General features: G+C 36.7%; 1 protein-coding gene across 5 annotated transcripts in view; it reads left to right on the top strand.

Annotated features, from left to right (window-relative positions):
• NAALAD2 (N-acetylated alpha-linked acidic dipeptidase 2) overlaps nucleotides 1–11,881 on the top strand; it is a 92,784-nt gene extending 80,903 nt beyond the window's left edge. For all 5 annotated transcript variants that reach the window (XM_044258332.1, XM_044258333.1, XM_044258330.1 and 2 more), the window contains 3 exons: nucleotides 73–154; nucleotides 1,095–1,187; nucleotides 11,617–11,881. In XM_044258332.1, the coding sequence (XP_044114267.1) occupies nucleotides 73–154; nucleotides 1,095–1,187; nucleotides 11,617–11,806 (365 nt within the window). In that variant the 3' untranslated portion in view covers nucleotides 11,807–11,881. The remainder of the gene's footprint in view (nucleotides 1–72; nucleotides 155–1,094; nucleotides 1,188–11,616) is intronic.
• Nucleotides 11,882–12,609: the final 728 nt, after the last annotated feature.

The raw sequence follows: 12,609 nt of genomic DNA, 5'->3' as shown, positions 1-12,609 counted from the left end.
TGGGGACATCAGGAAAGCGAACATGTGAAATAAGCAGCACTTACTGACCTTCCACTTTTGTATTTTTAAAAGATTCTTTATTTTCTGCTGTGAAGAACTTCTCAGATGCTGCTTTGGATTTTCACAGAAGACTTACACAAGTTAATCTTAATAAGTAAGTTTCAAATGTCAAGCTCTCCATCATTCTGAAAACTGATGTGGTTACTAGAATGAGTCATGTACACTTACACTTGGCTCTACCTCACCGCTCTTGAGGTCTGTGATTCAGCAGCATCAGCATTACCTAGGAGCTTGTTAGAATGAGAGTATCAAATGCCTTCCAAGACTCACTCAATTTGAATTCCATACTTTTTAATAAGACGCTCCAGAATGGTTTTTATTCACACTGAAGTTTGAGAAGCCTTACTCTAAATAGTAGACAAAAACTCATCCCCACGACAAAAGCCAAGAAGGAGAGCTGGGAATTCACAGTTCCACAGGCTTAAGAGCATTTGTAGTATGAATTTCACTATGATTCCAATACTTCCCTGTCCTAATGCAGAATGTTTTTACTGATACAATTGTTACATTTCACTTAAGCACTTGCTTGAAATATAATGAAAAGCTCCTTGGCTTGTAGGAAAGCCCAGAGAACTTATGTAGCACCCCAGAAAGAGAGCTGGCAGATTCCAAGTGTGAAAGGGGAGTCCTGGCATGCAATACCTTCCATCCTTCTTGTAGAATGAAGCAACTTCATTTGTTGTTGTTCAGCATTTTTTCGGTGGCACTAAATGGCTTATCAAGAACTTGATAGCACACCCAACCTGCCTCTGCAGGAGGCCGGGCTCTCCTCCTAGAAAGAATTAAAAATGTCTTTCTATTCTTTCTGTGATGTTGAAAAACAATGAACCACTACCAATAGGTCTTTCTTACTGTGAATATTAGAAAGATGCCTCTGTTGTCATATATGGTTTACATATGAGGCATTACCATTAATCCGCATTTTCTAAAAACCTATTGATTTTAGAAATTCATTTTTCCATGCCTTATCCTGTATTATTTTAAAATACAGTTCCATGGTAAGGGTTATAGTTACTTATTTCTTGTTTTCCCAGTCCCATTGCAGTGAGAATCATGAACGACCAACTGATGCTCCTGGAGAGGGCATTCATCGATCCCCTTGGTTTACCAGGGAGGCGGTTCTATAGGTAAGGAAGCAACAGGTGTTTCACTAAAGGACATTAGCTACTTCTCTGTGACCAAAACCAACATGCTTTAAACTCTTGCCATCAGATGAACGGAAGGCGAATATGTATGTATGAGGAACATGGGTAAGATTATGTATAGTAGTATAAGTTGTAGTATCAGAAAACTTAACTTCATGTTTATTGGTTTGCTGCAGATGTAAATGATAAACGGTAGATGAAAAATAACTCTAAGAAAATCTAAAAGCTATAAAATTTAGAGGGAATCTTAGAGCTTCTGTAATTCAAACTTCTACATTAATCTTTTCTATAGCATCTGAGGCAAGTAGCTATTTAGCCTCTGAATCTTCCAGTCCATAGGAAGCTTACTACCCTCATGAGGGAGACCACCTCATTTTAAGAAAGGTCTAATGTTAGTTTTCCTCAGAAAGATCTCTGACCCTGTTCCTTCCTCCCTGTTCAGCTCTTCAAAATCCAATAGGATAAATCTAGGTCTATTTCCATAGAACATTATAGTTTTTTGAAGATGGCTGCCATGTTCTGCTGAAGCAATATCCTCTTTTTGTATCTGTACCTCTATGCTTTATTTCACTGTCTTGGCTGTGTTTGGACAGTCTCATTTTTCTAGGTATCTCTTAAACTGCAGGTCCTTGGTGAAAATTTGTGAAGGGACTTATCATCAGATACCATGTGCCAGACATAGTTCTGCATGTTAGTTTTCTTATAAATATTAGTTGACTAGTATTAACCTTATCATCCCATAGACTTACAGATTTCAGGCATGTGGCAGATTTAGCTCAGAGAGGAATGTACTCAGTAAGAAGCTATTTTAATAAAGTTATAAACAGTAATAATTCATTACTGATACAAATAAAACAGCCATCGGTTAAGTATGTACATGTCAAATAAAAAGCTGAAAGCAAATCTACATGTTAACCCCCTCTTGCCTGTATTAGCCTATTATTCATAAGCAAAACACCTTTTTCTCAAAATGAATGCAGACTTTACAGAAGCTTGTAGAAGAAAAAGGGACCATGGTCCTTCAGCATTTCCTTCTGTAACCCACACCCAGGCATTTGCTATTCTCTTTAAAGAAAATTGTTTTATATCCATGTGTACATATGTATTTTTTCATCTGTATCTAAATTAATGGGACCATACATTTTGCATCTTGCTCTTTTTTCGTAACAATTTATCTCAGAGATCTTTACATGCCAGTAATATAGTTTTAGCTCTCTCTTATCTGGAATATAGTATTGGTTTGGCATGTATGTATAATTTTTAAGTCTCTGTTGACTCTTTAATTCAATTTGTTTCCCCCTCATTTACTTTTAGTAAAGTACTGCCATAGTATGTCCTTGTGCCCTTTTGAACATTTGTTTTTATATCTATATCATCAGTAAGTGGATTTCAGGGTCAAAGAGTAAACACGTTCTAAGTAACTGCTACACTGTCCTCCAAAAAGACTGCACTATATTTAAAAAACTTATTGGGAATTATTAACTGAATATTAAAGGCTATATTCTAAAGCGAGGGCAGTACCAGATGGTAATGTAGGAAGATCCTGAACTCCCCTCAACCCAGGGACACACTGAAGCTGTAACTATATATGTAACAGTTTCCTCTCAAAAAGACCAGAAGACTAGCTGAGCCACTGCTTCATATTAAACAAGAAAAAGAGAGTAGTAGGAGAGTCCGAGAACTAATCATGCCATAAACCCATCTCCAGGTACACAACCCACAATTAGAAGGGAATTTATAAATCCAGAATTTCTCCCTTGAGGAGAAGGGTTCAAACAGGGTACACCAACTTTTAAGACTTGCACCTGAGGTTAGCCTCTAAAATATCTGGCTATGGGGCACCAACTACCCAAAGGGCTACAGTGAACAGACCAACAGGTCTTAAAGAGCTTGCATAGACTCACCTGCCACAGGGCCAATACAGAAGCAGCCCTCTGAAAAGCAGACTTCATGTAAAAGATTCATCTGGTAGTCTTAATGCATCACCTGGAGGCAGCTGGTGGGTGCCATCTTTGTGTTGTTCCGCTAAACTCCAGAGCACCAGTATCTCCTGGAAGGCAGCTTTTTACCTGTGTCTTGTACTTAGTGTTTACAGCTGCTGGCCAGGGATGCCCTTTAATTGTGTGGCTCTGGAACACATGGGGCTTACTTACATTCCTGAGTCCCATGAGACTGTAACAACTGAAGGCTGTTCTTAGAAGAGTTTTTTCTAAGAAAAACAAGTATCTGCTGGTACAGGAGGTTTGGCCTAAGAAGAAAGCTCTAGGGCCTATGGCTGATGGCAAGAGCCTTTCCACTCCCCCTCTGACCTGCCCTAGTTTGATGGTATATCCCAAAAAGGAGGTTATACTTTTGTTGGGCATCGGTTTTTGCCACTGCTGCCAGGGCACACCTGTCCATTGGCTCTGGGGCCCAGTAAGGTCCTGTAAGACTGAAACCAATGGAGAAAGAGGTCTTAAGACAGCAAGGGGCAACAGACCCAAGCAGCTCAGTCTTCCAAGTGACGGAGGTCTAAGTATCATCATGGCTACAGCCTGAGGGGCAGACTTCCACTTGAACACACGTCTAAGCATTAATTATAAACCTTACCAGGGACATCGGAGGGCAGGTGCTATTTTTCGTATTCTCACTCTTCCTGTTCCAGATAGCAGATTGAAATATAAGCATATTTACTTACCCTGGAGCTTCAGCTTGCTGCAGGGCAGGCCTCCCATCAGGCCCTCTTTTAGAGGCCTATGGCAATGCTCTCAGGCCATGGAGGTGGGGGCAGTAACACCTTTGTGCTCCTTCTTATTGCAGCTTGCTGCTATAGTCCAGAAAGCAACTTATGTACTCAGTTGGAGCCCCAGTTTTTACTACTGTGTCTGAGGGACACCTCCCTATCATGTGGCTCTGGTGGCCACCCCAGATTGCTTACAGTCCTATAAGGTGGTACATATTTGCATACTATGGAAACCAAACCCTCAGGCAGCAACTTTTAATCACCATGAATTTAAGGCCTGAGATAGTCAAGGGGACAGTGACAAGTCTTGGCACACCCTCAACTACCAAGAGGAGTTATTAAAGAGAGGCTGTTGGAACAATCACAAAATTTGAGAAACAAATAGAGATAGAGCAAGGTTAGATGAAAAGGTTCATCTACTTCGACACTGGGAGAGGTGGCTGTTTGATCTAAGGCATAGAAACTAATACAAAGTTCAAAAAAAAAAAATTCAACAGGAATATACCAATGAAAGGTAAAACCAAAGAAAAATAGCTTAATGAAACAGAGATAAGTAATCTACCTGATAAAGAGTTCAAAGTATGGCCATAAAGATGCTAATCAAAGGTGGAAGAATGGATGAACACACTGAGAAGGTGAAAAAGAAAAGTACCAAAGAGAAGTCATAAAACTGAAGGATATACTTAGAGGGGTTTACAGCAGAAGAGATGAAGCAGAAGAAAGTATCACTGAACTCAGAGATGGGGCACTGACTTTCACCCAAACAGAGCAAGGGAGGAAAAAACAAAACAGAACACCAAAAGCTTAATGAACTTATAGAAAACATCACTCCCAGTGTAGGGACAGAAGGGGGCTACAACCTGCCCTAACCTAGAGAAGGAAACCAACATGCAGATCCAGGGAACCAAAAGAGATCCACACTAAAACACATTATAATTAAAATGTCAAAGACAAGGAATTTTAAAAGCACCAAGAGAATTACTTGTTATGTACAAAAGAATCCCCATAAGATATTTATATTTTTCAGAGGAAACTTTGCAGGCCTGATAGGACTGGCATGATATAGTCAAAGTACTGAAGAAAAAATTCAAACTAAAAACAAAAAAACTTCCAACTAAGAATATTGTATTCTGCACCATTATCATTCAGGATTGAAGGAGAAAGAGTGTTCCAGACTAACAAAGGCTAAAGGGATTCATCACCACTAGTCATATGAAATGGTAAAGGAAGTTCTTTAAAAGCTTGTGAAGAAAAGGTGCTAATTATTATTATTTTTTAAAGATTTTATTTATTTATTTGACAGAGAGAGATCACAAGCAGGCAGAGAGGCAGGCAGAGAGAGAGAGAGAAGGAAGCAGGCTCCCTGCTGAGCAGAGAGCCCGATGCGGGGCTCGATCCCTGGACCCTGCGATCATGACCTGAGCCAAAGGCAGCGGCTTAACCCATTGAGCCACCCAGACACCCCAAAAGGTGCTAATTAGTAACAAGAAAATAGGAGAGTGAAAATCTTACTGATACAGATTATAGTAAAGGCAATATATTAAATAATATGAAGGGTAATCCAAGAGTTATAAAAGTAAGCATAACTGCAATAATAAGGGATGCACAGAATTAAGAGGAAGTAAAATGTGACACAGAAAACAAAACGTGGTGATAGGGTTGATATAAGAGTAAGAAGGGAGAGCTTTAGAATGCCTTCAAAGTTAAACTGTACTGTTCATGAAAATCCACTTTAAATTGTTACATTAGTGTATGTAATGCCCATAACAGCCACAGACCAAAAGCTACATAGAGGCTTACCTCTGATATACTGCAAGGTAGGTCACAGATATTTGCAATAAAGCAAGTTACATGAAATTCCTGATTTTCTAGTACATATAAAAGCTATGTTTATACTATATTGTAGTCTATTAAGTGTGCAAAGCTTTACTAAAAAAAAAAAATGTACATACCTTAATTTATTGCCCCAAATGCTAACCATCATTTGAGCTTTCAGCTAGTTGCAATCTTGCTGGTGGAGGGTCTTACCCTGATGTTCATGGCTGGTGATTAGAGTGGCTGTGGCAATTTCTTTAAAGAATACAACCACGAAGTCTGCCACATCAATTGACTATTCTATTTATAAGATTTCTCTGTAGTATGTGATGCTATTTGATAGACCTTTACCCACAGTACAAGTTATTTCAATATTGGAGTCAATTCTCTCAAACTTAATTAAAAAGCAGCAGCAAGGCTTTATGTAATACTCTAAACCCTTTGCTGCCACTGTTGAAGGCACTGTTCTACCTTCACAGACAGCATCTTCACCAGGTGTAGATTCCATCTAAAGTAACGACTTTCGCTTATCTGTAAACAGCAACTCTTCATCTGTTAGTTCTGTAAGATTGCAGCAATTAAAATATAATTACAAAAATTAAGACCAGTAACCCTGAAGAAGAGAGATGCAAAAATCTTCCACAGAACAGCAAAGTGAATTTAATATATTAAAAAGATCATTCACTATCCTCAAGTTGACTTATTTCAGGGATACAACTCTTTGAGTATTCACAAATCAATGTAGTATATGACATCAACAAAATAAAAGGTAAAAAGCCTATGACCAAATTAATATAGATGCAGAAAAACCATTTGACAAAATACAACATCTGTTCACGATAAAAATTATCACTAAGTAAAGTGAGTTTAGAGCCAGGCCATGTAAGACCTACCCCCTTGTACCCTAATACTCCTGGTGAAACACTGAAAGCTCTTCCTGTAACATCAGGAACAAGACAAGGATTCCTACTCTTACTACTTTTATTTAACATAGTCTTGGAAGTTCTAGCTGCAGCAAACAGGAAAAATAAATAAAAGGCATTCACATTGGTAAGGAAGAAATGAAACGATCACTGTTTGCAGATGACATGGTAATAAAGAAAACCTAAAAACAACAAAAAATGAGAACCAATGAATTCAGTACAAACACAATGCACAGAAGTCTATTACACTGCTATAGACTACTAATAAAGTAGCAGAAGAGAAATTAAGCAAACTCCTTTACAATTTTATCAAAAAGTGTAAAATACCTGTGAATAAATTTAACTAGAGGTGAAAGATCTGTACTCTGAAAAGTACTAGATAGTTCTAAAATGGAACAATAAAAACAAATGCAATCCCTATTGAAATACCAACAGCATTTCCCAAAAATCAGGAGTAAATAATACTCAGGTTTGTATCATAAAAACATCCCAGATTGAAGAATGAAATAAACAGAATAAACAGTTTTTCTACCAAGGTTCTTATATTTGTAAGTTACCTAGATCAATAATTTGTAAATTACTCACTGATAAGAAAAGTGAAGGGGGGGGGAGTCCAAATAAATATTTTGAAATATTAAAAAAAAAACAACAACAACAAAAAAAAAACCATCCCAGATAGCTGAAGCAATTCTTGTGTAAGAGCAAAGCTGGAGGTACATACAATCCCAGATTTCAAGATATACTACAAAGTCACAGTAATCAGTATGATACACGCAGAAATTAATGACCCAGAGATAATGGAATGGAACAGAGAATCCAAAAATAAACCCATGCTCATGCAATTAACATACAAAAAAGGCAAGACTGCAGTGGAGTCTCTTCAATAAATGGTGGTGGGAAAACTGGACAGCAACATACAAATGCAATGAACCACTTCCCTACATCAAACAAAAAGCAACTCAAAATGGACTAAATGCCTAAATAAATGTTGAGAGCTAAAAGCATAACACTCCACCAAAAACAAAAAACTCAGCAACATAGGCAGCAATCTCTTATACACTGGCCTTGGCAAAATTTTTCTGGATAGGCCTCCTTGGGCAGGGAAAACAAAAGCAAAAATAAACTTTTGGTAGAATATCAAACTAAAAAGCTTTTGTGCAGCCGAGGTAACCAACAAAATGACAAGCAACCTACTAAATGGGAGGAGATAACTGCAAATGATAGGTCTAATAATGGGTTCATATCTGAGATACAAAAAGCCCCCAATAATCGATTGAAAAAATGGGCAGAGAACCTGAATATATATCTTTCTGAAGAGTACACATGGCCAAGAAACATGAAAAATGTGGTCCCATCCTAATCATTAGGGAAATGCAAATGAAAACTGAGGTATCACCACTTCACAACTGTAAGGAAGGTTAGCATCAAAAAGCCAAGTGTCGGTGACAATGTGGAGAAAAGGGAACTCTCCTGCACTGTTAGTGGGAATGTAAACTGGTGCAGCCACCAGACAAAACAGTATGGAGGTTCCTTAAGAAATTTAAAATAGAAATACATAGAAATACATAGAAAAAAATAGAAATACATAATCCAATAATCACACTGCTGGGTTTTTACCCAAAAAAGTCTGTAAAACACTAAATGTATAAATATATATTTAACTAAATACAAATACATGCATCCTTATTTTACCAAAGTGTTACTTACTACTGCCAACATAAGGATGCAAACTAAGTGTCCACGAATAGATGAAATAAAGATGTGGTATACATACAATGAAACATTAACCCTAAAAAAGAATGAAATTTTGCCATCTACAACATGGCACCCAACTAAGAGGGTATTATGCTAACTGAAACAAGTCAGAGAAAGACAAATACCATCCAATTTCACTTCAAAACAAATGAACCAAGAAAAGAAATGGTGGTTGCTAGAAGGGAAGGTGGCAGGAGGGTGGGCAAAATAGGGGATTAAGTGGTTCAGATTCGCAGTTATAAATAAGCCATGAGGATTAAAGGTACACCACAGGGAATATAGTCAATAATACTGTAATAACTTTGGTGACAGATGTAACTAGTTACTGCAGGGAGCATTTCTTAATGTATGTAACTATACGTAAATGTAAAACTGTATGTAAAATGTACGTACCCCAAACTAATACCACTGTATTGTCAAATGTATTCCAATAAAATAATATAATAAAAGTCTGAAATATTACAAGAGTAACTGTAGTTGGAAAAATGGTGTCAAAAGAACTGCTAGATGCAGGTTTGCCATAAACCTTCAATTAAAAAAACAACAAAAATGTAGTATCTTTCAAGCACAATAAAATGAAGTAAGCCTGTATTAGATACAAAAGATAAAAATTTAAGCATATGTTCCAACAAACCACAAAGGGCAAGAGGAGGAAAATAAGGAACAAGGAGGAACTACAAAACAGCAAGAAAACAACTGACAAAATAATATGTACATACATACTGATTATTTTGAATGTAAATGGAATCTGCTCCAATGAAAAGACAGGGTGCCTGAATGTAAAAAACAACAACAACAAAACAAGACCTGTCTATATCATGCCTAGAAGAGACTCACTTCAAATGTAAAGATCCATACAGACTAAAGATGAAAGCGCAAAGATATCAAATGCAAATGGAAGCCACAGAAAGCAGGGATAGCTATACTAGTATCAGACAAAATACTTTAAAATGAAGATTGTAATAAAAGACAAAAAAGGAAATTACACAATAAAAGGGTCAAACAAGAAGATGCATTTGTAAATATTTATGCACCCATCATCATAAAAGCACCTGAACACATAAATTGAGACCAAAAGAGAAACAGCACTACAACAAGAGGACTAGAAGGAGACTTTTAATACCACATATTAATGGCTAGCTTCCAAACAAAATAATTACTATGGAGACATTAGTCTTAAATGACACATTAGACTATATGAAATGAAAAGATATACACAGAACGTTCCATCCAAAAGCAGAACACACATTCTTACAAGTGCGTGTGGAATATTCTCTGGGATGGGTCATATGTTATGCCAAAAAAACAAGACTTAATTAATTTAAGAATCCAGCATCTCTTTTGACCACAGGGGTATGAAACTAGAAATCAATTACAAGAAGAAAAGTGGAATACTCACAAATAGGTGGAAATTAACATTCTACTTACTAAATAGCTAATAGGTTAATGAAATCAAAAGACAAAAAAGATACCTTGAGAAAAATGAAAATGGAAGTGCAACATGCAAAATTTATGGGATGTAACAAAAGCAGTTCTAAGATTGACGTTCACCAGCAATGAATACCCTATACCTCAGAAAAAAGCAAAATTCTTAATCAACCTAACATCTCAAAGAAGTAGAATGACAAATAAAGCCCAAATTTAGGAGTAGGAGGAAATAACAAAGAGGAAATCAAGGAAACAGAAATTAAAAAGCCAAAAAAAAAAGTTCAGTAAGACGAAGAGCTGTCTGAAAAGATGAAATTTATAAACCATTCCCTGGATTCACCAAGAAGGGAATGGGCTCAAATAAAGCGAGGAGACACTGTTAACTAATACTATGGGAATAAGTAAGAGACTACTATCAACAATCATCTGTCTGCAAATTGGACAGTGTAATAGATATGGACAAACTTCTAGAAACACCTAGCCTTCCAGAACTTATTAATCAAATAGAAAATGTGAATAGAGCAGTTATTAGTGAGGAAATTGAATTAGTAATCATAAACCTCCCCACAAACAAAAGTCCAGGACCAGGTGGCTTCACTGATGAATTCTACAAACACTGAAAAAATAATCAGTACCAATTCTTTTCAAATTCTTCCAAAAAAAAGAGGGAACACTTCCAAACTCATTTTAAAAGGCCAGCATTACCCTCATAGGAAAATCAAATAAGGATGCAAAAGAAAATTACCAGCCAATATGATGAACATAAAAGGAAAAACCCTCTATAAAACTTAGCAAACCGAATTCAACAATATATTAAAAAGATCACGTACCACAAATGGGATTTATTCAAAGATGGTTTATACAAAGACAGTTCAATATCCACAAATAAATGTTATATATCACAGTAACAAAATGAAGGACAAAAAAGTCTTAACAGATGCAGAAAAAGCACTTGACACAATTCAACATACACTTTATTAAAATTTATCAAAATTATGTAGAAGAAATGTAACTCAATATAATAAAGGGCACATAAGACAAACCTACAGTTAATATTGTATTTAATGGTAAAAGGCTGAAAGCTTTTCCTCTAAGATCAGGAACAAGACCAGGATGTTTTCAACACAGTATGGATAGTCCTAGCCAGAGCAATTAGGCAAGAAAAAACCATCCATATTGGAAGAAGTAAAACCATTGTTATCTGCAGGTGACATTATGTAGAGATAAACCTAAGGAATCCACCAAAAAACTGTTAGAATGAACAAGTTAAATTCAGTGTAAGGTGAAGATACAAAATCAATATACAGAAACTGATTTTATTTCTATTCACTAATAATGGCCTATCAAGAGGAGGAACAAAAAAATAATTCCATTTACAGCTGCATCAAAAAGAACAGAATATCTAAGAACTTAACCAAGGTGAAAAGCCACAGGATTATTAGATGTCAATTCAAGGATTCAAACCAGGTTTGTACAAACCTTGTATCTATCTATATATATTTTTTGCTATACTCTGTCTCTCTAATTATCCAGTAAAGGACAAATGCAGTGAATGCATAGTCAGATTTCTTTGCTTAAAGTTATACTGTTACGTAAGTATTGTAAATCACTTGTAGGTCTTCATTTTGGAATAAAAAAAGTGAATGCCAGGAGGAGACACACAGTATTCTTAAGGTGTGGTCTGACAAAAGGGAATGAATAAAAAAGCATATAAAGTCTAATGTATGTATACTCTAGCTCAACCTACCATCTGTTTTTTTTTTATTAGGCACATCATCTTTGCTCCAAGTAGCCACAACAAATATGCTGGAGAATCATTTCCTGGGATCTATGATGCTATGTTTGATATTGAAAATAAAGAAGACCTCCATTCAGCCTGGGCAGAAGTAAAGAAACACATTTCTATTGCAGCCTTTACAATTCAAGCAGCAGCAGGGACTCTGACAGAAGTGTTATAGTGAGGTTCCAGCCAAGTGGCTAGCCATTTAAAGTGTTACTGAAAGTCCGAGGATAAAACTCTCGTTTTTTGATAATTCATGATGCCAGAGTATTCTATATAATCTTGCTTTTCATGTCATGTTTTGACTTTAGACTTCCATCCTGTCAAAAACGAACACCCCAGTTGTGGGGCAGAAAAACAAAGTAACTGAAAATTCCCTTAAATGTCAAGGAACATGGGACTTTGGCACATTGCTGGTAAAAATGTAAAATGGTACAACCACTTTGAAAAAGAGTTCATTGATTTTACAAAGTTAAACATACAGTTGACTCTTGCACAACATGGGTCTGAACTGCACACATCCACTTATACGTGGATTTTCTTCTCAAATACAGTACTGTATATCCATTTTCTCTTGATGATTACATTTTCTTTATTTTTAATTGTTAAGAATACAGCATATAATATACAAAATAGGGGTTAATCAATCTTCTATCAGTAAGGCTTCTCCTCAATAGTAGACTATCAGCTGTTAAATTTTTAGGGAGTTCAAGTTATGCAGATTTTTTTTTTTTTTTTTTTTTTTTTTTATTTGCGAGAGAGAGACAGTGAGAGAGAGAATGAGCGAGGAGAAGGTCAGAGAGCGAAGCAGACTCCCCATGGAGCTGGGAGCCCGATGTGGGACTCGATCCCGGGCCTCCAGGATCACGCCCTGAGCCGGAGGCAGTCGTCCAACCAACTGCGCCACCCAGGCGTCCCAAGTTATGCAGATTTTTGACTGCATGGTAGACTAGCACCCGTAACCCTCACATTGTTCAAGGG

Source organism: Neovison vison, chromosome 7 (assembly GCF_020171115.1).
Source record: "Neovison vison isolate M4711 chromosome 7, ASM_NN_V1, whole genome shotgun sequence".
NCBI lineage: Eukaryota > Metazoa > Chordata > Mammalia > Carnivora > Mustelidae > Neogale > Neogale vison.
The sequence above is the reverse complement of the archived record's forward strand: the minus strand, read 5'-3'. Positions and strand labels throughout refer to the sequence as shown.